Source organism: Balaenoptera acutorostrata, chromosome 9 (genome assembly GCF_949987535.1).
Source record: "Balaenoptera acutorostrata chromosome 9, mBalAcu1.1, whole genome shotgun sequence".
In the NCBI taxonomy this organism is placed as follows: domain Eukaryota; kingdom Metazoa; phylum Chordata; class Mammalia; order Artiodactyla; family Balaenopteridae; genus Balaenoptera; species Balaenoptera acutorostrata.
In genome coordinates, this window is record NC_080072.1 from 107366510 (window position 1) to 107392291 (window position 25782).

The 25782-nt window shown below is 46.9% G+C and overlaps 1 protein-coding gene across 2 annotated transcripts in view; it reads right to left on the bottom strand.

Annotated features, from left to right (window-relative positions):
• ETS1 (ETS proto-oncogene 1, transcription factor) overlaps window positions 1-25782 on the bottom strand; it is a 67526-nt gene that overhangs the window by 26863 nt on the left and 14881 nt on the right. For both annotated transcript variants that reach the window (XM_007183367.2, XM_007183365.3), the window contains exons 2-5: window positions 6748-6867; window positions 4741-4941; window positions 1928-2005; window positions 751-999 (exon numbers count right to left, since the gene is read on the bottom strand). In XM_007183367.2, coding sequence (XP_007183429.1) covers window positions 751-999; window positions 1928-2005; window positions 4741-4941; window positions 6748-6867 — 648 coding nt within the window. The remainder of the gene's footprint in view (window positions 1-750; window positions 1000-1927; window positions 2006-4740; window positions 4942-6747; window positions 6868-25782) is intronic.

The following is a 25782-nucleotide window of genomic DNA, read 5'->3' on the forward strand; positions in this document are numbered from 1 at the left end:
ATCTTAAAAACTGGGCGTATTTAACCTTTTTTGCTTTATAGAGTCAGCCAGCTCTATTTTGAACCATTTATTTCACTGTCAGTGAATATTTTATCATTGTCCTAACAGTCACGGCAACAAGAGTACCTTCTTCTGGAAGCCTCTGGCCGCCTCTTTCCCTGGTCCTCTAGCTAAATACACACTTTCACCACACTGCTGAAGACTGGTTCCAAATAAGCTGTTGGTTAACCATCTTCTATCTTCCCAAACCAAAGAAGTCACAGGAGGCTAGGAAGCCCAGGCTGAGAAGCAGAGGTCATTCAGATACCAAGCCAGGATGTTCGGGATGACCAGGAATGTTCGGAACACCAGGTTGACGCAGAGATAAGGGCTCTCCGGGAGGGTCTCTGAATCATTTTTATGTGATTGTGTCCTCCTTAAGCAAAATCCTCTCCAAGAAAATAACACATACCTTAAAAAACAGCCACAAGCACCTAAAGTTATCAGGTGGTGAAATGTTTTACCCAAATAAGAAAGGCGATTGTTCTTCCTGCCAGATTTCAGTTCCACCATGGACCCAGAGCCTTTGTCATCGTGAAGGACTTGGCTAAAATTCCACGATACAAAGTTCTTAATATCTAGACATTCTAAGATGGAAAGGCTGAAACTCAGGAATGCCCGGGGCTAAGAGCAAGGGGGAAAAAGTGGGACCTGGGGAGCTCACAAAGTCAGGTAATTCTTAGAATTTTCTAGAGCAGAAATCCGACCTACCACGACTGGTCCTCCCCATGCACATGTTGTCTGGGGTCACCACTTCTTGTTTGATGGCAAAGTAGTCAGTCTGCAAGGTGTCCGTCTGCAGAGGGTCCCGGAGGATGACCGAGGGATAGTCGTTCTCATACTTGAGGGAGAGGAGCTCCTCCGAGCTGATGGGATGGAGGGTCTGGTAGGACTCTGTAATGAAGCTGGGCTCGGAGAACTCCGAGGGAGGGACACACTGGGCATGCTCGATACCGTAGCCTGGAAACACAGAGCATGTGCAATTGGAGAGAGGAGAGATGAGTACCGGAAACAGGCCGTTCCTCCCCACTTACAAGGGCTCCGCAACGTCAAACAAGCTGACTACCTTTGGGAATGCAAGAAAAATATTTTAAGTGAAAAGGGCCTGGGTTTTCAACCTTGCTCCACTACTCAAGAGCCGTGGCCCTTGACGAGACACTTCCCTTTTCTGACTTAATTGTCTCATCTCGAAAATAGGGATGGTGGCCACCTTCCTCAAGGTGTTGTGATGAAGATCCAATGACAGCATACATGGAAAAAGCCTACCAACATTTCTAGCACACAATAAGCTAGTTGTTGTTGTTGTCAGGATAAAAATCATAATAGTAAAGAGATAAAGTGAAAATAAACCTGCTTAAGACACCCTTTGAAAGCAAAGCCATCAGATAAGCACAGCCCTACACTAATTCTCTCCCTCCGGCCACCCCTGCAGCCTGGTGAGGGATAAGGTACTAGGAGGAGAAGGCTTTATGTTCCTGAGGCTGCAGGGCATGCTCTGGAGGAAGGATTTCACAGGAAATGTTGTCACATCTACCAGTAAAAAGGAAAGAACAAGGTCCAGGGCAAAATCCCTAGCCCAAACCTCTGATGGCCACCACGGGGCACATAACAGTTTGGAGGCAAGTCACTGTCTCTCTGTGTGACCTTCATGCTGAAGACATGGGAATGACCCCAGTGTAGGAGCGTGCAGGTGAATAAAACGTGCAGATAGGTTGAAGCCTTGTGCTTTGTGGGAAGAACAAAACCACCAAGCGTCTACATTTAAGAAGATATTATTTTCTGTAGAATTACCAGGCAGGGGCCTGAGATGGCCTAGGACAGGGGATCCCTTCCTAAGTTCCCGTGACAACGAGCAGAAAGTGGGGAGAAGGGCAGGAGGCGAACTTACTAATGAAGTAATCCGAGGTATAGCGGGACTCGGGGTACGGAGGGTTGACTCCATTAACTTGGTATGGCTTCACATCCTCTGCAACAGACAGGGGAGGAACGAAACAAAGAGGTCAGCCTGCAAGCAACGCTCAGCCGAAGAGGACCTTGGACAAAAGGACCACAGTGATCTCAGCCCCTCTTGGCAGAAATCTGCATGTCCACCAACTGAGCTGGTGTCTGAGTCTCCCCTGACTGGGGCCTTGTCTAGAGACGAGCTCACTAAAGTATGGCTAAGTTTATGATTCCGGTAGCTGCGGAATGGGATTTAATATCTCAGAAAGCGCATTCTGTGAGTAATCTCTAAGGGGTGGGAAGGCATTCACCCTCTTTCTGATACATGCGTGTGCCGCCAGCAGCCGAGGCTTGAAGACATCTTGGGAGGTTACCAAAATCAGTCGCCAACACTCAAACCGATCAGGTCCAGAGCTTTTCAGAAATATAGGACCATCCCTAGGCAGGTAGATTTTAGAGCCTCCGTTTCTTCCAACAGATGTCTGGTTTTTGTTTTGTGTTTTTTCTGTTGCCCTCAAATGTCAGGTTCAGGCCCAGATAAGATGTTAGTAAGGTGACGCTACTTAGTGAAATATGACAGGGCTCATACAAAGAGAGAGAAGAGGCACAGAACCAAACTCCTGTCCAGATGCCAACCTCCGCAGGAATGAGAATGGAACACGGATGAAGGTAAGCAAGCAGAGGAAGCCTCTCTCCGTGGAACTAAGGTGAGCTTGTGGATCTTCTAATGACCCTGGAATCTGGTGGCGGCCCCGGACCATTGTATTGAACAGTCTGATTACGTTTCACTGTAAGAATCAGACATAAAGACAGAGGGTTGGTTTGGGTTTCTCCTCAGGTATTTGATAGCTTGTTGGGAGCAGAGACTGCCGGGAAAACAAGTTTATGCCTGCACAGAAAAAACAGTTCCCAGCTGAGATAAAATGATTAAACTCTGCTTTAGCAGCTTATCAGATTGAAACATCCCCTGTACCTTTGGCCTGCCACCCCACCCAGAAAAGCTATGTTGTTTCGGCGCTGGGTTGCCTTAGTTTAATCACAGAACAAAAGCTGTGGCCTCAATACAGACGTCACGTTCAGCTCTTGAAGGACCTGAAGGAGGACGATTCTCCTGCCTCTCTCCCTTGAAAATGGGTGAGATGTTCTCAAACCCACTCCATTATTTCCTAATTCTCCTAAATTTGCTTGTATTATTCCTTTGCAGGAAGGTAGGCCAGAAGCTACCCCACGAGTCCGCATCATTACACAAAGAACACAGGACAGGAAGTTCGACTGAAAAGACCTAGGTTTAAGGAAACAAGTGATGTTGAGGAAACCACCTAACCTGTCCTCATTTTACAGACAAGGACACCGAGAGAACATGCCCTTCCCATGTCCCAGGGTTGTTTTGAGAATCCAATGAGAAAAACGTAGTTTCAAGCACTTTGGAAACAAGGAGGTGCTGTACAGATGAGTTATAACTGATCAGAGGCAGGTTTAGACACTCCAGGACAGCTGGCTGCCCCAGGGTGAAGACTGGAGGGAAACGGTGTATTAGCAGCATATATTGCGGCGACACGGTCTGGTATACCCCACTGCTGTGTTGATAAGCCAATGCTTGCATCAGATCTGTTCTGAGCCTGCTGTATCTTTTCCCTCTATACACAGGTGCTCACGTCAACACGTGCGAGTGGTTTGTGGCAGTTACACCGAGATCACGGCGTTGCTTCGGGGAAGGCCAGACTCACCTAGTTCTCGACTCTGCTTATTTATTTCTTTTTCAGCAGAAGCTGAAGAGAAGGGGAAAAAAGAAAAAGATAACACTTCTGTGCCTAGAGGAGTCTAATTTGGGTCTCTCCTGGGCATTGCAGAGTGGAAAATATCCTTAAACAAAGGAAGGTATTATATGGAATAAAAGTGCTAAGCCTGAGTTCTGCTGCCTGCCCCCCTCCCCCCGTCACCACGTCTGCGCCAGGGCTTGGAGCTGGTGACCACAGGGAAAGGGTGGGCCTGGGTCAGAGAGGGCAACAGGCTTCTAGGCTTACAGTCAGCTGGAGGGCACTGCTGACTGCTGGTAACTGCAATTTATTTTAAGAAGAAATTCAGAAAAATAAGCGCAAAAACACCCAAGTTTGCCGCCTGCTGCTGTTTCTGTACTCAGCCAGGACTGTGGTACATGAGTCACTTGGTCCAAAAAGGTTGGAAGAGGCTGGTAGGAGAGGCCATGTCATTACAAGGTTGCAACACGGCGTCCTGACATAACCCCGGTTTCTGCTTCAGATGGAAAAGGTGTACCTCGCGACTGCAATTCCAATCCACTTAGTGGGTAGAGAAGCCTGCTTATTAAGAAGCTCTGAGAAACGAACCTTGGATGTGGCCATGGATCAAGAGAGTGTGTCTTAAGATTACCAAAAAAAAAAAAAAAACAGAGAGAGAGAGAAAGAAAGAAAAACTCTCTTGTTGCTGGCTGTGGGCACTGCTTGTTCAAACAGTACCTGAGTCTAAGATAAGGATTGGGACCAGAACTTCGCATACCAAGAAGCTTCAGGAGTACAGTCTAGCTAAAGATTAAAATTGGAACCTCCAGTACACAGAAGAAAAAGAAACTAACACTTACGGAACACTTGCTATTTACCAGGCACCGTCTACGCCGTAGACCACACGTGCTGTGATTGGATGCCCAGGTGACGGCATTGACGTTGCACAGCTGGGCACGCTCCCGGACCTACTCTCGAAGCCACCCCGTACGGCTCCCACCTCACCCCGCCCCCATGCATTTACCTTTCTGCAGGATCTCCAGATGCTCCCACAAGATGTCCCCAACGAAGTCTGGGGCCAGCTCGAGAAAGCAGTCTTTCCCCAGCGCGCAGAGGGCTGCCCCGTTCATGCAGAACTTCTGGAAGTCCACACCCTTTAGGCTGAACTCATTGACAGCCCACATCACCCAGTCCCGAACATGGGTCTCTGTCCACTGCCGGGGGTCTGCGGGGAGAGATCAAATGACGTTCCAGGAGATCGGGCTCTTAACTCTTCCCCGAGCCTCAGAGACAACACGAAAGCATCTGACCTTCACTGAGGATGTTCTCGGATTCACAGAATTAGGAATGCCCGATAGGGCATCTTCCATAACCCTCCCCCCACCCCCCACCCCGCATCCAACAGCCCCATCTTCTCTTTCTTGCCAGCTAGAAGATCACTGTCATCCGCTAAAAAGTAGCAGAGTATTCTCCACCCTTGGAATCTTCAGACCAAGATTCCAGGAATCTCCTCTTTCACTGCCTTATTTCCATCAGACTTTTTTAAAGCCTGGGACAAGGGAACAAATGACTTCTTTAACAGCAATAATAACAAAGTCAAGTGTGCTCTGGACGTTGCACTCACCTCTCCCTGCTCTTAACTCTTATAATGTACTTGAGAACATTATGCTTAATTATTTTTATCTTAGTTAATCATGGTTAGCTCAGTTGTCCCTGGGTATCCAAGGAGGATTGGTTCCAGAACCCCCTCGGACACCAAAGTCTGTGGATGCTCATCTCCCTTATATAAAAGGGCGGGGTACAGTCAGCCCTCTGTATCCGTGGGTTCCTGCATCCGCAGATTCAGCCAACCGAATCTGACCTGTGGTTGGTTGAATCTGCCAATGCGGAACCCTCGGAGGGCTGACTGTAATAATCACAGCAATTAGTAACAGTAAGCCATTCAAATGATACTTAGTAATAACGACATTATTAGGTACCTGTATTATACCAGATACCCTTCAAAATATATACACATCACAGGCCCTGCGTTGAGTAGAAGTGTAGGACAGACGATATATAATCTTCACACATGACCCCTGGTTTAACATGACTACACCAGCTAATGACACTTAAAGAGCTCAGATGATGGCAGGCTGTGAGGCCCACAGCATGCCTGCTCTCAAAGTTACCCCCTTCAATCTAGACCATGACCTTATGAGATGTTGGAGAACCCAGTGGTCAGAATTCACTGTATTCTGCCTTGTGATTGGGCATTGCTGTCAGCTGAGGTTTGTGGGAAAGTAGAATACATGGAAAGGTAGACAGATACATTCACAGAATCTACCAAAGGCCTGCGTCTGGCAGGGTGGAAGCCTGTCATGCAGCAGTAGCACTGGCCTGGTCTAAAGACAGCTTTTGTTTCTCTTACTCAATAGAAAAGCGTTCTTTCTGTTCTCAATTGTTCAGGAAATGCTGCTTGGTCAAGGCTTAAGTCTTCCCCCATCATGTTTCCTTTCTGACAACTCAAGCCACTTCCCCTTACATTCCCGAATAAACCCTTTTGGATGAGAACACCCAAAGGTAAACACATTTCACCAAAGGACATGGAAAAGAAAATGAGTAAATTCCCAGAAATGCAGCTCATCGAGTTCATCCAATGGTGGCCCAGAATGACCCCAAGACCATGCCTTCCAAACTTGTCTGTACTATGGAGTCGCTTGAGAAGCTTCAGAATTACTGATGCGACCAGCAATTGTGACTTAATTGGTCTGGGACCTGACCTGGACTGTGGAATTTTTTGACGATCCCCTGTCTAATGTGCAAACAAGTTTGGGCACCACTGCCCTAAAACCAAGATGGCAGGGGCAAGCCTGGGAGATGAAGGAGCATCGGCATGTGTCTACGCTTGTTCCAACAGATGTCTGCAACGATCTGTGGCTGCTGACTGAAGCGTGGTAAGTAATAACGTCCGTCTCACCCAACAGGTGAGAAAACTAAACATGTCTCAAAGTCTGATCCCATCCTCTCTCCTTCCAACTACAAAACCTACCTTTTGGAATTCCCAGGCGTTGCTGCTCTTTAGAGAAACCACTGAAGGTAGCTTTCAAGGCTTGAGACATCATTTCTTTGCTGCTTGGAGTTAAGAGCGGAACATCTGCACATTCCATATCTGTAAGGAAAAAATAGCACATGAATACTAACAAAAACGAAATAGGTGATGGATGTTAGCTAGACTGGTGGTGGCGATCGTTGTGCAACAGACACAAATATCACATCATTATGTTGTATACCTGAAACTAACGTAAGGTTACATGTCAGTTATACCTCAGTTTTAAAGATAAAACTAAGTAGGTAATTAACCACCCATAAAATATAATAGAGCGTGAATGGTCTGAAGAAGAAGACAAGCTGAGAAATAACTGTAGTAGCATCCTCACCAGGGCAGATAAAATTTGGGGGGCTTTCCACAATGTGGTAGGGCCCATAAAAAAAAACTAAAAACAAAAAACCTGACTCTTGCCTCGTATGCCCTGCCTCTCTGACAAAATACGTTTATTCTTTCTGTATAGCTCTACTAATTCCCCCATAGCCCCTACCCATCCTTCACACTCACTGAGAATATTAATGTTTCTACGCACTTGCCGTTACCTATGAAAAGGAAATAACAACATTCGTTCAATAAATAATTATTTAGCATTTGTCACATGCAAGGGATTAGAGAAAGAACAGTGAACAAGACAGTAATGATCCCTACCCTGAAGGAGCTGGATATCAGATTCTGGCAGGGAAATCAGTCATTAAAAAAACTATTTACACAATTAAACGTTCAAGTACAATGTCAGTAAGGGCTTCATAGGAGGAGTAGAAGATGAAGTGTTAACACATAACAGGGAGTCCTGCAGGTCTGGAGGAATCAGAGAAGGCCTCCTTTAGAAGTGAGATGTTTGACCTGAGACCTGAAGGATACACAGGAGTTTTTTAAAAACTACTCCAGACCAGTGGTTCTCAAAGTGTGGTCCCCAGACCAGCCATATCAGCATCACCTGGGAGAACTCAGCCCCACCCAGACCTCCTGAATCAGAACCTCTGAGGGGGCGGAGCCCGGAAATCCGTTTGTAACACAGAATCCAGGTAATCCTGGTGAGCACTGAAATTAGAGGGCTGTGATCCGAGATAAGAGAATAGCACAAATGAAGGTCCTGAGATGGGGGAAGAGGGCAACCTTGGCCTGTTTTAGTATCAAAAAGATCAATGCAACTGGAGCAGAGTGATCAAGGGGACAGCAGCTTGAGAGGAGGCTGCAAACGCAAGTAAGGAGTGAGTTAAGGAATTTATAATTGTATCCTGAGCAAAATAGGCATTGAGAGTTTCATGCAGAGGAATGACATGACTACATTTTGTTTGAAGAATATCATCTTACGGTAAGTCTATTTTTATTTTATTTATTTATTTATTTTTGGCTGCGTTGGGTCTTCGTTGCTACGCGCTGGCTTTCTCTAGTTGCGGCGAGCGGGGGCTACTCTTGGTTGCGGTGGCTTCTCTTGATGCGGAGCTCGGGCTCTAGGCACGTGGGCTCAGTAGTTGTGGCTCACGGCTCTAGAGCACAGGCTCAGTAGTTGTGGCGCACGGGCTTAGTTGCTCCGTGGCATGTGGGATCTTCCCGGACCAGGGATCGAACCCGTGTCCCCTGCATTGGCAGGCAGATTCTTAACCACTGCACCATTAGGGAAGCCCCCAGTAATTCTATTTTTAAATTTTCAAGGAAATGCCATCCTGTTTTCTCACAGTGGCTGCATGATTTTACAGCCCCACCACAGCGCACAAGGGTTCCACCTCCTTGCCAACACTTATTTTCTGCATTTTTTATAGTAGCCATCCTAATAGATGTGAAGTGTATCACACTGTAGTTTTGATCTGCATTATCCTAATGATTAGTGATGTTGAGCATCTTTCCATGGGCTTACTGGTGATTTGTGTATCTTCTTTGGAGAAATGTCTATTCAAGCATTTCTAGTAGAGTGATTTGTCTTTTTGTGTTGAGTTTTAGTTCTCTATATACCCAGAGGAGCTGATAGCAGGGTCTTGAAGAGATATTTGTACACTCATGTTAATAGCAGCATTATTCACAGTAGCTAAAATGTGGAGGCAACCAGGTGTCCATCAACAGATGAGTGGATAAGCAAAAGGTAGTATATACACACACAGTACAATATCATTCAGCCTTACAAAGGAAGGGAATTCTGACATATACTGCAACATGGATGAGCCTTCACATTATGGTAAATGAAATAAGCCAGTCATGAAAAGACAAATTATATAAGGGACTTAGAATTCTCAAATTCATAGAGACAGCAAGTAGAATGGTAGCTTCCGGGGCCTGGAGGGAGGAGGGAATGGGGGGTTGTGTCCCGGGGACAGAGTTTCAGTTTTACAGGATGGAAAGAGTTCTGGAGGTGGATGGTGGCAATGGTTGTGCAACATTATGGGTGTATTTAATTCCACTAAACTGTAACTTAAAAATAGTTAAGTTGGTAAATTTTAGGTTATGTTCACTTTACCACAATTTTTTAAAATGGGTTAAAAAAAAAAAAAAAAGATCGCCATAGCTGCCGGTAAAGAATGGTTTAGGAGGTAACTCCAAATGGATGCAAGAAGACTTGTTAAAAAGCTCTTGCATCAGTTGTGGTGAGGGATGATGGTGGCTTTGGCTAGGAAGATGGTTCTGCAGAAAATGTTAAGTGGTCAGATGTGACATGCATATAGGAGGTAACACCTATAAAACTTGATTTATGTAGGTGGTGAAGAAGTATGAAGAATCAAAATCTGCAGACTCACAAATGTGACCTCCTTTGTTATTGCCACGTGCATCTTTATCTCTGCTGTGTCCCTCTTGTACTTGCAGACCATGTTCAAAGCCAGGATACATAGATATGGTTCAAGTTAAAAATCCTCCAAATTCACCTCAGGCACAACTTCCAACAAAAAGCAAATAAGCAAAGAAATGACTTGAGAATTCCTACTAGCTGTCCTGTGACCTTGAGACAGCAATGCACTTTACTGCAGTAATTTCCAGAAGCCCTCTTGCTCACCCTGAATCTTCAGTGTATCGTAGGAAACTGACAGAAAATGGCGGGGCCACTGGAGAAGTTCCTCCACCAGCCATCTCTGAACCCTGGCTAGTTAAAAAGTTCCCTGGATGTAAGTAATGTGTTATTGGCTGGATAAAATGGAAACATAGGAGGGAAAAAAATGATAATTGGTGACCTCTGAAAACAGAAACAAATATATTGCCTCTGAACATCAAAATGAATGGAAATTACGTGGCGAGAAAGAAGGGCAGGCAGCTCTTTCCCTCAGTTTGCTTTGAGCAGTGCTACCAGGAAACTGCCCAGAGTCTGCCCTGTGCCCTAGAAGAACAGAAGGGTTCACTGCCGTGGCTCTCCCAGGCCCTGCACTGAGGGGGATCTGAAGTTACAGGGAGTGGAGAGTTTGGGTTGCCCTGGGACATGCCCAAAAAAGCCTAGTGGAAAAATCAACACACCTCCAGGAAGGTTGACAAAATGCTGGAAAATCCCAGATTGTTAAGGGGAAAAGTAGGGGGATGGGATAAAATGTTGATTACATAACATCCAGCCCTTTGAACAATGGAATAATCATCACATGAGTCACTAAGAAAGACATCAGTGTTCCCCCTTCGTCCCCACTCTCCTCGTCCAAGAACAGCTAAGGGACAGGTCCAGGAGATCTTCCCTTAGAGTGGAAGTCAGTTTGACTTTAGAGAAAAGGGCTCTCTATTTAATCAAGAGTATCGCTTCTGAAAGAAGGAACAAATGCAGCAACCCCAGCTCCCAGCACAGGAGTCAATCAACAAACGCTGGATGAATTCAATGTCTTCCAAATCTGAATCAACTTTCCATCCCTTCGCTCCCATCCAACACCGATTCATGAACTTGAACTGTGTGGGTTTTGTTGTGTGTGTTTGTTCCCTCCATTGGATTTATGACTCGATGAAAAGGACTCTACTGATGGCAGAAGTGGGCCAGGAAAATGCATGTGGAAAATGTGGGCCAGGCCAAATGGACCAGCAGTGGTTCTGCTGCAAACTGGAACTGAAGGATGAGGCTAGGAGGCCCCAGACACCTTCTGAACAGGAAAGCCTGGGCAGCTGGATGCTAGGGTGATGTGAAAGCTGAAGGTGACAGCAGAGAGCCCGGAGTCTGCTTCCTATCACAGCGGTGCCCCAGCAGTCTGGCCAGGACAGGGCCCCTGGGCTGACAACTCCCCATGCAGGTTTCCACTTCCTGTCAGGGAGCCGGCACTTCCAGGTTCTGGCTTGTTCTCTCCAAGGGAAGCAACTGGAATTAACTTGTGCCTGTCCGCCTCAATGCCATTCTCAAAAGCCTGGTCCACATGCCAGGCTTTAGGTGCTGCTTGGCACCCAGAGGCTGTGCCCCTGACTGGGGACTCAGAGCGCTGGGTCTCTGGAAAAGGTGCTCCCAGCCCAGCTGGGGAAAGCCAACACCACACACTTGGGACACCTGGACTTGATGAGCTCAGGAGAAGGCGTTATCAGTGCCTTTGGACCCAAAGCATTCAGACAGGAAAGTCAGAGCTTCATCTATTTTCATGAAGTGTGGAATTGAAGGTTTAAAAACAAATCAAAACTCTTCTATAAGAGAATGAACAATCAGCCAGGATTGTCTTTTTTAGTAGCACAGGCACTGCATGTAAATGATGATGAATAATCACTTTCAAAAGTGGTATTAACATAAAACATTAAACTCTCCTCATGAAGAATATGGATGCAAAAATGCCCTCTGTGTTGCTCGTTCATGTTTGTGGCAGTTCTGTCAATTATACTGACCAATAAAAATAATGAAATCATTACACAGGTGGAAAAGCTGACATGGTTTTTGGCCCAAGCAGGCATCTCTGTTATTCTGACCACACCTTATCTCATTACCTATTAAAATATATGGAGGTTCCTTAAAAACAGAACTACCATACGACTTTTCTATTAGGTGCCAAAAATATTTCTAATTTCAGCAGCAGCATCTATAAATTAATCAATGCTCCACAGAAGTTAACTAATTGTATTTTACGGACAAGAACTAAAATTGCCTTTGTGCTAATAATTGTACTTGCGATACCCTGAATTGCAATAACACATTTGTTTCAAACTGCTGAGCACCTGACCTGGAAATATACTATGCTGATACGGTGGAGGCTCTAAGTATATTTATGAAACATAAACATATTACAAGTATATTCGATTTCTGACCCAGGGATTATTCCTCAGGACCCTAAATCTGAGTTAATATTTATAGGAATCACCCAGATTTCTGAGAGGAGAGTTGTACAGAAGCTAGTGAGCAAATAACGGTCCCAAACTCTGTCCAATCAAGACTGCACAGTATCAGAGTAGAAATTAGCAGATAGTTTTTCTTGAATCCGTAGGAACACAATGAATTGTGGCCTTTTCAATGCAGGGAAACATCTGCTTTTTCACTGTGACCTAATCCTGAACAAAAGCTTATACAGCCCAAGGATGTTTTAAGTCAAATGTAGAACAAGGGTTTCAATTCACTCATAATGGAACTCAAAGTTAAGGACTGCTCAGTGCCCAAGAACCCATCCAGGACATGTCACGTGACTTTTCATACCATTCTATTAAGTTGTTTGAAACCCAATGGCTCATATCAGCAACATTACCTAGAATCTAAGCCTGAAGTGGCGTTGGTTCCAGGAGAAGTTCAAGACCTATGGCCTTGCTGAACTGAGATGTTCCTCCTCTCACCATCCTCAAATAAATGGCAGGAAGACTGGAGCATCTGGGACCTGAGGGTTAGGCGATGGACTAGAAATCCAAGGTGCACATTCCAGTCTTGTGCAGCCACTGGATTGGCCAAAGCCTGGTGGGTTACCATGACGACACCAGCCACGGGTGGTGGGTATTGCCCCAATCAATAGCAGCAGGAAAGAAACACCAGGAATGAATGATACGCCTTACATCTGAAAACCACTACGGTCCACCGAGACCCTTCCCGTATACTGTTCCCCAATATCCTCACAACATAAAGCTTCCGGGGGGCCTGGGAAAGTATTACAGGACCCCCACTTCACAGATCAGAAAACCAAGACTGCAAGAGATCAAGAGCCTGCCTTAAACTCCATCTTTCAACTCTCACATCCAAGGTCTTTCCATTCAATTCCACTGCTGCTGCAAACAGGAATGGACCAGAAATCCAAGAACACTAAAATTTCTACAGCTGAGACACAGAAAAACGGGACTTTTATTTCTCAGTTTGAAAATGAGATACACTTGAGTCAGTTAATTAAAAACTTAAACAAAACCATTTCTGGATCGAAGAAATCCAGGATTTCATATAGCTCGCCCCATAAAGACATAACTAAAAGCCATTTACAGAACCAACTGTAATCTTTTCCTTTCTTGGAACTAAGGGTATTGAGGCTTCCTTCCTTCCATACAAAGTAACACACGGTAAATGACAACCTGGCCTCCTTCCCTGTCTGTGTTCACCCCTGAGTCACCCTGATGGGCAATTGTGCTCATAATATAAGGTTAATTAGTTACATAAAGTCTGGCTGAAATAGGTTTCTTAAAGTGAAAGGACCAAGAAGAAACCTTCTCATTCATACAGAGAAGAAAAAAAGGACACTTGTCCCAAATGGAAAGATAGGATTCTGAAGACAGGGGGAAAAGACACAGTGGGACAATGCACCGGGCTTGCTGCCTTAACTTGTTGGTCAAAACCCACGGGTTCTCAGTTTTGCCACTTATGTAATCACGCTGGGTAAGTCACTCCATCAGTGCATGGCTAAAAAGAGGTCTGTTGATAGGTAGTGTCTATATCCCTCACAGGGTTTTAAATTTTTCATTACGCCAATTTTTAAACATACACCAAGGTAGAGAGACTAGTATAATAAATCCCTATTCAAAATCCATCAACACTACCAGTTTTTATTTCGTCTCCTCCCCACCAACACAGAAGAACTGTTAAGGCTAATCCCAGGCCACATGCCATTTCACCCACAAATATTTTATTGTCACGAGGATATTTTTGAGATAAAGGAGGATCATACTATGAAAGCTTACAAGAAACAGATAAGCTCATGGAAAAAGAAAATAAGGCTTCAGATTACTTTCCACGGTGCTTAAATCTAGGTCTACATTTCATTCATTGGTCCACTCGAACCACAGAACTTCTTTTAAAGCAACATTACCATGATCTGGAGAGTGATGAAGTTGGATCAGAGAGGGACGATTTCAAATCAGGGCATCCAGCCATTCCTTTGACCACCACGTCCTACAAGCAAAAGACTGCAGAGATAATTCCTCCTGACTGTTTAGGTCCTCAGGAACTTACAACTGGAACTAGGAGTGGGCGGAAAAAGCCGAGGATTTTGGCCAGCACCCAAAGGGCAGATGTCAAACTGCCTAGAATAAGAGAGGAGGCACCTTCACTCCTTCAGATCAACAGAAATAGCAAAATGGCTGTGGTCAGTGACCGATTCTGAACAATCAACATTGTCCTTGGACAGTTGTTACTGGTCCCTAAGAGAATTGACGCAATGAAGACACTAATATCTCAGAAGGCTGTGAAAAGGAATCTCATTCAACCTTTCTCTCATTCATGCAAGGATGGATTGGAACTAGGAAGGAAGGGTCCTCTTTGTCCTACACGCCTGATTCCAAATCCCGTTACAGGCGCTAGAAACTTGGCAAGGCAGGGCTTCCTGTTGAGGAAGTCAGTATAATCCACAAAGCTTCTGGCTGAGGCTAATGCAAAGAAGGGAAATGTGTCCCTCCTCAGCCCCTCGACCCCATTTTCGCAAACCTAATGAAGTGACAAAGCGATGAGAGACAAGCGGGATCCTTGGCTCCAGCAAGAGCTAAGCGAGAATAGCTCAGCATCGTGGTTGGGGACCACCCATCCCAACCAAGCAGCCCATCGCTGCCCCAAATGATGGGACACCCTGACCCCAAAACAGAGTTTTCTTATCAGTTAGGGAAACACAACGGGGCTTCGGTCCTTCTCTTGATACCAATGCCCTTGAAGTCACCAGCAAATTAAAAAAAAAAAAAAAAAAAAAACTCTGAGGGATGGAGAAAGAAGCTGCACAGAAAATCCCGAATTCACCCTCCAATGATCTGACTGACCAAAAATTCGAGCCAGTCTCCAGTCACTGCCTCGGGGAAATAAAGCACGCTGCTGGGGTGCAGCACACCAACTCAAAGGTAGGTGCCTCTTCTCAGAGGGAACTGGTCCCAGGACAAAAGAGATGGTCCTCTGAGAGGCAAAGCAGGCTGCGAACTGCCCAGGGAAGCCTGCCTCAGGCCCAGCAGCTGGGCCTGGGAACCAAGGCTGCAGAGACAGCCAAGGACCCTGAACATCTGTAGGAAGTGACTTCAGTCCTCTCCCTTCTCCCCTCACCCACCCCCGTCCCATCCCCCAAAAGGAGTTTTAACACATTATTACCACTGAAGTCCCGAGGATTTGGTGACTCACCGGGCTCACACATGGTTCCAATGAGCCCTTGACCATTACATGGTAGGGGAGCAGGAAAAACAAATGAAAGCGGTTGTAATTCGGCAGCGAGGAGCTTAGACCTGCCAGACAAAAGGGACTGTGGGCGTGTTCTCCAATTCGTTCAGGCACCTGACGTGCACAAGCTATTTTTAATCACTGGATTTATTTCTTTCCTCCCCAACCCCTCCTCCAACCTCCACCTCAGCAAATGTTTCCAAGTCAGAGCAAAACCCAAATCAATCCCAGGTGTTCAGGGAAACCCAGAGAGGCTCTTCCGTTCCAGGAGCTGCGCCAGAAAGCAGAACTGCCCCCTGGGTCCTGCAGCTACGTTTTCTTGCTCTTTCCTTACTTAGAACAGTTCAGATCTCCCACCCCAAACACTGGGCACATGGCCTGAAAGAGGAAATATCTGAATGAATGGGCCCTGCTGGAACGGCTCCTAATTCTGTGTTTTCTCCAGCAGCTCTGGCAAGCGAGGGTGTGTTGCAGAGTCCTCGCGGACCACTGAAAGCTCAGGAGCTTCCTTCACTCACTAGGATTCTCTACCTACCTGGCAGTGAGGATTAAATTCAATATGTGTGAAAATACCAAAGCCTAGTGGGTGCTCAATACGTTATTGGTGACTTGAACTGAACTGAAAAGTGTCTTGTAAAATAGAAAGACTAAAAAAAATATACCATTTTATTTCCCAAAGCTTAGAGAGACAGCAAGGAGAAGGAACCTGGAGATTTCCCCAGGTCCGTACGACCAAGCAACTGAGAAAATGAGGAAATGAATGTAAAAATCAGATTCTGAGATATAAATAGAAATTGACATCCCCTGAATCTGGCTCTTTGTTTTAGCAGACAGACTGACTCCTTACCTATTCTGTATCCTCCAATCCGCTATGGGGGAAATCTTTTTTTGTAGCAGTAATCATCTAGAATATGTGTTTTGCCATGACAACACCTCACAGCTCCAGGATCCAGGGGACCTAAGATGCCTTTTGGTTTTAAAAACTTCCTATGAGTGCCAGCTTAGAGTCTATACGGCACAAAACAAAACTGTAATTTTGTGCTCAAAACTCTTTTCTTCATGTTTGGTATTTATCAGAACCCAAGCTGCATTTTACCCAAGCCATACATATGCCCTTAAACGAATGACATGCTCACAGTTCAAAAGAATGTTTTAGCTATTCAGATTAGGATTCCTGCATAGAAGGCCCGCCTCAATAGGGTAATTTAAAGAATAAAGTTCTTTAATGGTCATTCAAAGCCATTTACAGAACATATCACGTGTTTCAAATCATTTCCTACATAGACAGTTACACTTGACTCCACACCAGGCATTTTACAAGTCCTGGATGTCCCAGAACAGTGTCACTTCTTTTGTCACGGAAAACACAGAGGCAAGGTCTCTGTATTACTCTGGAAGAAAGTATACATTGGGCCCTTTCAGCTCCAAGGTTTGCAGAGAGCCATGGTGCATCTCACTGGTTCCTCCCCAGCCTTGACTTCTGAGCCAGGGCAAACTCCTGCCCTGTCCTGCCTTCAATTAAAATACTCATGACAGGGTCAGAAGGCTTTTGGCAACAACATGGCAAAGGATAACCCCACTCAAGAAGACTATGGAAAATATCTGACATCCTACATCTTGCTATTATCCCAGCTTCCGCGATTTCAGTTTACATATTACTCTTTGATGCTTCACTCTGAGGCCCCGGAGATGTTGCTTAATCAGGCTGACCAATTCATTTCCATGTCACTTGATTCCCACCTCTAATTTTCAGTGCTGCTTCCTGAGTAGAAGTTTACATTTTAGAAAACGTTTTCTCCCCCATCCTACTATGAGCCTGAGAACAACCAAGGGTTTAGTATTCTCTCTTGTCACGCAGGTGAGGGTATGGAGACTCACAAAGGGTACTTCAGTGACTGAACCAAGATAATCAGGCCAGCTGAGTGATCTTACCAGCGCTCAAACCCAGATCCCTGGGCACGAAAGCCGGGTATTTTCCACCCGTACCTGTTAACAGAGTTAAAAGCAGGGGAGGCAGAAATGGACACAAAAACATTTCCGTTCATTTTTCTCCATCATTTTCATTACAGAGAAAGTAATGACAAAGGAAGCGCCCCCGTCCCTGGGACTCTCTTCGCAGACAGCAGCTGCAACGCCAGAGCTTGTGGCTCCTACCCAGAAGCCTGAGTCAGAGGCTCCCCGCAGGGCCCCCTCCGCACTTGGCCTGGGGGCAAGACGGGCACGGAGGGGGCATCTGAGCATCACCAGGAAGACCCGGCTGGTCAAGGTGGAGGGTGAGGAGCTTTCTCGGTGGGCAAAGGAAAAATCTGGGCAAACAAATGGAGTGGAGCCCGTTTATTTAGGCTGGAAGAGGTGGAGTTTTTCTGCACTTTTGAACTGTTTTCTCAAGGCCTGCCTCTCCCTCCCACGCAGGAAACAAACACAGAGACAGGCCTCTTCCAGTGAGGGCTCTAGTTGCTGAGGGCTGCCGGGGAAAGCAGAAGGAAGGGGGCTTAGGAGCAAGGCAGGAGGAGTGGGGGGCAAGTGGAACAGACATGGGGGAACTGGGAGAGGAGATGAGAGGCAGAGCGGGCAGTGAAGATGGGGGGTGGGTGGATGGATGGCAGAGAAGGGAACAGAGGGAAAGAAAGGGAAAAGCAGAGGAAGCCAATATTGGAAAAATTTAAACCAGAATAAAGGGACAGATGGCAGAGTGGAAGTGGGCTGGGAAGGGCCAGCAACTTACTCCCAATTAGTGATGTTCAGAAAGCAGCATTTTTCCATAAATTTTGAAAGGAAATTCTCTCTCGTCTTTCTTATTTATTTATACATTATATAAATATATTTTCAAACCAAAAAAATGGGCTGTTTTTTCCAATGGGAAAAAGCCTTGTTTGAGATGAAAGCCAGTCTTCAAAAACCCCTTGGAGGAAGCTGAAACCCCACATGTCTCGGTGCTACAGAAAGAAAAACAAAGTGGACATTCTTCCTGTGTTCTAAGGCTTTTTTATGCAGATGTGTTTTTCTTTTAATAAATAAATCTGGACAGAGAGGGCAAAAGCATACTCATAGACATTCACACAGTGCAACTGTCTGTTTTCAACCCAGGGAAACCGCAGTGAAAAATAAGAATATCTATGTCCATTTTCCCAGTACAGAGACAAATGATCTCAAAATGCCAACCGTTTTCCAAATGCCAACCGCAGGCACTGAAGCAATACACTCTATGTGCATGACCCCCCTGCCAAGCTTCGAGACCCACAAAGGTTTATCTGCAATAAGTAATGACAATCAGAGGCAGGGCAGGATCTGGGACGGGATGGCTACACTCCCCAGAAAGGCCTGGAGAGGTCCTTTAGTATAACTCCTCACTTAAGACATTCAGCCACTCTCTACTTTTTGAGCCACTCAATTTCACTTAACGACTGCAATAATTATTTTAAAACAACTGCACATACTGAAGGCAGTTATGTCTGCCTTCTTATGAGTTCCAACCATTGGCTCCAGTGCTGTTGGCTGAAATCACACAGTACAATTTTAATCTTTCTTCATCTATCAGCTTTTCAATATTTTTACTCATCCCTTTATCATCACTTCAGTCCAGGTATTAAAATTCCTTGGTTCCTGCAACCATTCACAATGGCCTGGTTTGGCCATGCCTCCACCCAGGGTCATCCCTGTATGTCCGTGCCCCTAAAGAGCATCATGAACATTCACAGGTGAACCAGACTTCTCAGGAGACAAATGAGAACACGGAGATGACCAGCCTACTCCCACATTTCTACTGGTGCAGACCAACCCGATCTTTCTAACAGCCATACTGCAAAAGCCACTCACTCAAAGTGCTCCGCCAGACCTTCTCCATAGGCGCTGCGATTGAGCCAGTTCTGCACTTATTGACTGAGTCTTATTAACCTCATGCAGAGGCTGCATTTATCCATACTAAACTTCACCTTGTTTGGATCCATGTTTCCATGCCTAGAGATCTTTTTTGTATCATGAATCTGTCCTCACCCTATTAGCTTTGCACCGTTTGAAATTTACTAAGTATACTTCCCACATCCTTCTCTAACCTGAGCCCCTGATAAAAACGCTGAAACGTCAACGACCAGGTACTGTGACCCATAACATAACACCAGAGACGAGGCATCGTTCCGATACTGACACGTTAATCAAGACCCTTTTTATGGCTGAGTAATATTCCATTGTATATATGTGCCACATCTTCTATACAATGGACTATTACTCAGCCATAAAAAGAAATGAAATGGAGGTATTTGTAATGAGGTGGATGGAGTTAGAGTCTGTCATACAGAGTGAAGTAAGTCAGAAAGAGAAAAACAAATACAGTATGCTAACACATATATACGGAATCTAAAGGAAAAAAAAAAAAAAGGCCATGAAGAACCTAGTGGCAAGACGGGAATAAAGACACAGACCTACTAGAGAATGGACTTGAGGATATGGGGAGGGGGTGGGGTGAGATGTGACAGGGTAAGAGAGTGTCATGGACATATATACACTACCATTTGTAAAATAGATAGCTAGTGGGAAGCAGCCGCATAGCACAGGGAGATCAACTCGGTGCTTTGTGACCACCTAGAGGGGTGGGATAGGGAGGGTGGGAGGGAGGGAGATGCAAGAGGGAAGAGAAATGGGAACATATTGTATATGTATAACTGATTCACTTTGTTATAAAGCAGAAGCTAACACACTATTGTAAGGCAATTATACTTCAATAAAGATGTTTAAAAAAAAAAAAAAAAGACCCTTTGGGTTTAGTTGCTCAACCAGTTACAAATCCTCCTCCCTTTACTGTCATTGGATCCACAGGTCCACATCTTGGCCACAAATCATGGAAAGGCTTGGACAAAATCTTCAGTGGAGTCTGCTGATCTACCCGTTGGGGAGCTCCAGACAAGTGCAAAGGCGGCTGAGGGAAATGGGGGAGCCGGGACTCAGATCCCTGCACAATGAAAGACGGAAAGAGGGAGGAGAGGGGAGGGGGGGAGGGGGAGAGGGGGGGGGAGGGAGAGGGAGAGAGAGAGAGCACAGAGCTTAAAGCTCTAGAGCTACAGCCACTTTGCTTCCAGAAACAATGGGCACTTCGAGAACAATGGCTGCAGACAAAGTCTTGGTCTATTTTTATCTGCCACTGTGAGTCCCAGACAGGAGGAACTGGATTTCTGCCCTGTACGCACAGCTCCAACTGGATCTGGGCTGGGAGGAAGATGAGGTCACCCAGAACACTGCCTGCTTAGAAATAGGCTCCTTTTTCACTCACAGAGTAGTTTCTTCTTAGCCTAAAGGATCTCTTTAGCCAAGTGAAGAAGTGTGCGTGCCTACTGCTAAAATACAGTCACCACGGAGAAGCGGTAGGTCCAGACCGTAACTGCTGCTCAGTCCAGCCCAGAGCAATCAAGGCAGGGGTGCACGGAAAGCCTGACCACCAGACGGAGGTCAACTCTACTGTTCCCAAGACAACCGTCCCGTCGGTCCCGTCGGGTCTGTTCATGACACATGGTTGGAGCCCCTCTCAGAGTGCTTCTTCATGGGAATGTTTCCTCCTCATTTCTTTGGCGCATAAAGAGGCTGAGGGCTGATCTTCACATGTATGTGTGCCCCACGTCTCAATAAAGACCTCTGACTCCCCTTTAGTTCATCCTCTTTGGACAGTTTCTCTTTTTTCTGGAAATGCCGTCTTTTGCTCTGACATAACTTTGGAGTGACAATTTTAATCCTTCCCAGCTGCGTTACTTATAGTCTAGAGGCTTACTAACAAGGACCAGCAATGGTTGCATAAGCCTGTGATAGACACCAAACCGAAAATGAGCAGAGCCCGGGCCTGGGCTGGGGAAGGAGGCACAGGGACCCTGGGGCAGGCCCTGCAAGCAGCCCTCCTGCCACAGGACTTCACTGTGAGTTTCCACCGACAGCCCGGCACTGACCGGCAACTGACAGAGTCAGTAACTGCACCCCCTGGATCCAGTCCAAGCTTACAGACTTCAGAATCCTAACTGCAAAGCTGGAATCTCCCAAAGGCAAGACATCCAGGGATTCATACAGACGCCCCCCCTAAGGAAAATCTTCAGCTCCCCACTCATGCCTACGAGTTCCTGCCATCAACCTCCTTGCTCCTGGAAAACCAACACTAAGTAGGTAGAAAGGAACCTGAAAAAGATCTCTTTCGTCCCTTCCATTGAAATAGCTTAGGGTGTTTCACTGAGAACATCCCAGGTAATGTCACCACAGCGGGAGGGAGCTAGAGACAAGCACTTAAATGTTGTATAATTTAAAAGCTTAAGCACAGAGCAGGCAAGTGCTGCACACAGCTGGGACCAATGTAACCAACGAGTGATTAAAAGTGACGCACTGTGTGCCTTCCCCATCCCCACACTCTCTTCGCTGACTTCAGAAGTGCAGGGATCCAGATGTTCAGGGGTCAGACCATCTGTAGAGTGGCCTGGTGAACCTGAAATACGAGGATATCTGAGATGCCACCTACAAGGCCACGACAAGCAAACACCCCTATACACTGTTGTCCTAAGCAGATGGTGGAGACTGAAACCCAGGTGAAACATACGACCACCTAAAAGGCACCAAACTGTGAAGATCTAAGTGGGTACTTGGGCCATCCAACCCGGTCCAGGACCTCATTCAAACACTGCTTCCTTGACTTCTCCCCCACCCCCTGCTCCCAACAGGCTAAGTAAGCATCCCCTTCTTCTCCAAGGGCCCTGCTGACTCATCCCAGTGTCATTCAAGAGAACCACGTGGGAGCCACATGGCAGGAATAGGGAGAAGGCAGAGGAACACACGTTCCCGCCCCGAAGAGACTGACATCAGAGAAGATGCAAAACTTCCCACCCATAGTATATTTGGCAAGCGCATGAGACAGCGCTTCTCTGGACCCATCACAGTCTTCAAAGACGTCTGCTAAATGCACCAAAATGCACACCAAATACACGCACCAAAAACCGATGCCAGTGCCCTAACGTGGAGCATCTGGAATTTACAGCATCAGGCTTTATATGTTCAACAACTCGTGAAATAAAGGCCCCACTCAGCTCAGTAAATCCAAATGTACATCCCTAACGAGGAGTCAGAAATCCTGTTGCTTTAAGGGTTTTAGGGAATAATCTGAGTCCCAGCTCAAGTTTCCTGAGCTGCTAGGGAGGTGCTCAGAACCCCGAGAGACAGCTTCAAGGGATTATGGGTCCTCTCCCTAAACCATTAAGTTCCCTGCTAAACCTACCATCTGAGGCTGCTTCCAGGTATTCCTGATCTAGAATTTTGGCCCCTGTATCTCTTCAGCTTTGGCCTTCTCCATGGCCTTGGGTAGAAGCTAGCACCCCACACGCACCCTACTTGCGTGTGCACACTTTTCCCTGCCTCTGCTCCGCTGTGTTGCCCTCACTGTGGTTATCTGATGCACATAGCTTACCCACGGCCAAAAAGGGAAAAGAGGAATTCACAGAATTTGCTATAAAGCTTTAACAAGTCCTTGGAGGGATGTTCCCCTTCCTGGCAACTCGACGTAATTACAAGATGAATGAGAGGAAGCTGCCATAGAGATGAGGGTGGGTGAGCGCCCGCCCTGGTCAGGTGGCCCACAGGACTCCCGATCCCGGAACACGCAGGATTAGAAGGGACTTGAGACATCACCTAGTTCAACCCCTTTCTCTTACTGATGGGGAAAATGAAGCTCAGGGAAGTGACATCACATGGTTACTAATTCGAGACCTCTTGGCTCCATGCCAGTATTTTTTGTCCTCTGCACCACTGCTGTTTCCTTCTCGTGGTGGATTGGGAGGGAGACATCTCCCTCCTATCTTTGCTGCTATCAAGCCCTGGTCATCATTCGGGACAAACTCTACTGCTCCCCAGGTTCGTAAGAACAACAGAGGAACAAGCCATCCAAAGATCTAATCAGCATGGGCTATAACGGGCCCACGATGGGATCTGCTCTTGCTCCAGGTTATAAGTTTTCAATCAGGATGGCCAGGCTCTACGGTAGAAGAGCTGCTTTCCAGCAGGGATCCCAGTTGAATGCCAGGGATCATAAAGCAAGACTCTCCAACACCCAACTTCAATTGCACGAAACCACTCCGCGTAACAGGTCTAAAATTTGAGGGTGCTATTGCTATCGATCCAGAAGGAGTGAAGGCGGCAGTTAATTTCAGTGATCTAGTGACCTTCATCTAAAAAGCACTGAAAGGAGAGGAGAGCACCATCGTGTCATGATGCACAAGGTCTATGACGCCACCGTTCCAGTCCTGCTGGAAGGGTAAAGAAGACATGGTGATAGCCATGAGGGGATACAACCAGCCCCACTGACAAAGGCAGAACAGAAACTCAGGGGCGCTGGCCTGTAAGTTGAACCTGATGCATCTAATTAACAAGGCCATAAGTCTAACTCAAAAAGGCCGGGTCCTGCAGCAGTACAAGCAGCTCCTGTTCTAACTGCAAATGCTTTCAGAGTGCAGACAGCTAAGGGCTGTGCTGTGGTCTCTTGGAGCCTCCACAGGTTTTTTTTCCTCTCCTTTCAGAACGGGGCCCCAAACACCCAGCCCGGGGCATTCTGGCAGCCCCAAGGTGACCCCAGAGTCTCGCCCACCCTGGCCCAGAGCAGACAGCATCGGAGGCCTCTCCCAGGGGCGAACCCAAGAGGCTGAGAAGTCACCAGGCAGACCCCATCTCCAGGTCAATGGGCCTGACAGACCAATGGGTGGAGAGCAGAGAAGAAATGATCAATGCAAAAGGGGAGGGGGCAGAAGCCACTCTCCATCCGCAGCCTCAGGTGGGAAAGGGAAAGACCCAGGTGCGGATACGCAGCCCTCATCCGCTGCTGGTAAGTGGCTCTGCCTCATCAGGAAGCCATTAGGAAACTGCAGCCACCACAGCCCCAAGCTCCGGGACTGAACAGCCCTGCAGCCAGTGAAAGGGCTCATTATCTGTGCCCAGACAGACACTAGCTTCCTACACAGCAGAGCCAAAACAAGCGAGCCCCCAGCGTCCCGGCTCTGTGGGTCCGTGCTTGGAGCATCAGGGGAGAGCGGTGGGGGCTCCCGTCAGGAGACGCGGCTCCACGTCCTCCTGTGCCCTGCTGGACAGCCTGACCGGCACGCCTTCACGCAGAAAGAGCTACTGACTGCGACGGGCGGGGGGCTTCTTCCAGGGGTGACAGAAATGTTCCCAAGTCAGTTATTGGTGATGGTTGCACAACTCCGTGAATGTACGAAAACCCACTGAATTGTACTCTTTAACATGGTGAATTTTATATTATGTGAATTATATCTCAGTTGAAAAAGCAATATATTTTTTTAAAAGAGCTAATGAGCCACCTGCTATGAGCCAAGCAATGGGAACACCTCCCGGTGACTGGGAGACATGGACCCTTCACAGATGCAAACAGACAACTGCTCCACACTCACAACTCCTGATGATGACTGAGACTGAGTGATGGGCTGGCTTCCAGAAGCACTGGGGCAAGGGTGCTGACGTCTGGAGTGGAGGGGGTGAGGAAGAGGAGGGGCCAAGGTGTCAAGGGCAACTCCAGTGGCAGGTGGGTGGCATTAGCGACAGGGAAAAGACATCGTTGTGACCTCGGCCACAGGGAAGCCTCATGAGATGCAGACAGGCCCACTCACTGGGAGGCCACGGAAACGCTGGGAGAGGTCGTTTCCAGATGCGGACGCCTGGAGTCTACAACTTCTGGGACCACTTACAGGAGGACTGAGAGGGAGGCCACAGACTCCCAGAGACAAGCAGAGACCATCAAGTTCGCCTCACCCCAAGCTGTCCCCAGAAGAGGCTGCCCCAGGGCCCACGTAGAGTGACATTAGCATTTGTATATTTCTATGTTGAAGGCTTTCAGGAGAAGGAAATCTCCATCAGACCTGGCCCTTTCTGAAGGTTTCTCTCCCAACCCTGGGGGGAAAAAAGGAAGGGCAGACAGAAAAGGGCTTCAGGCATACAAACACGAGACCAGGCTCACCGGCCATGAACCGAGAAAAGGTGCAGTCACAACACTGTGGCCAAATGGGACCTTTTGGAAAATTCTCTTCCAAGAGGGATCATGAGTTTGGGCCCGTGGAATGCCCCAGAGCAGTTCTGATTGCTTCCCCAGCCCTGACTCAGATGGAGCCCTGGCTCTACCCTCGGATGAGTAAATCAACTGACCCAAGGTCTGGAGGGAGGGAGCAGGCGGGAGCAGGATGGGAATCCGGAGAACGCAAGTGCTGATTCTGGTGCAGGGAACGGACAGATGAGATGTCCAGTCCGTTCCAGAGACGGGTGGTGTGGCAGAATTCAAGAAATAATTCCCTGAGCCTTAACACACCACTCCAGTTGGGATCCAGCCCTGCCCTGGCAGCTTGCTTGTTGCTGCTTTATAATATACTGAATTAGTCACTGGATTAGCAAGCACATTTACACACACTGGAGCACAGCTGTTTAAAGACACAGGATCCCCTTTTCCAGGTGCCAGATTCTGGCTGTAAATCAACCACTGCAATTGGCCACAGGCAGATTCCAGA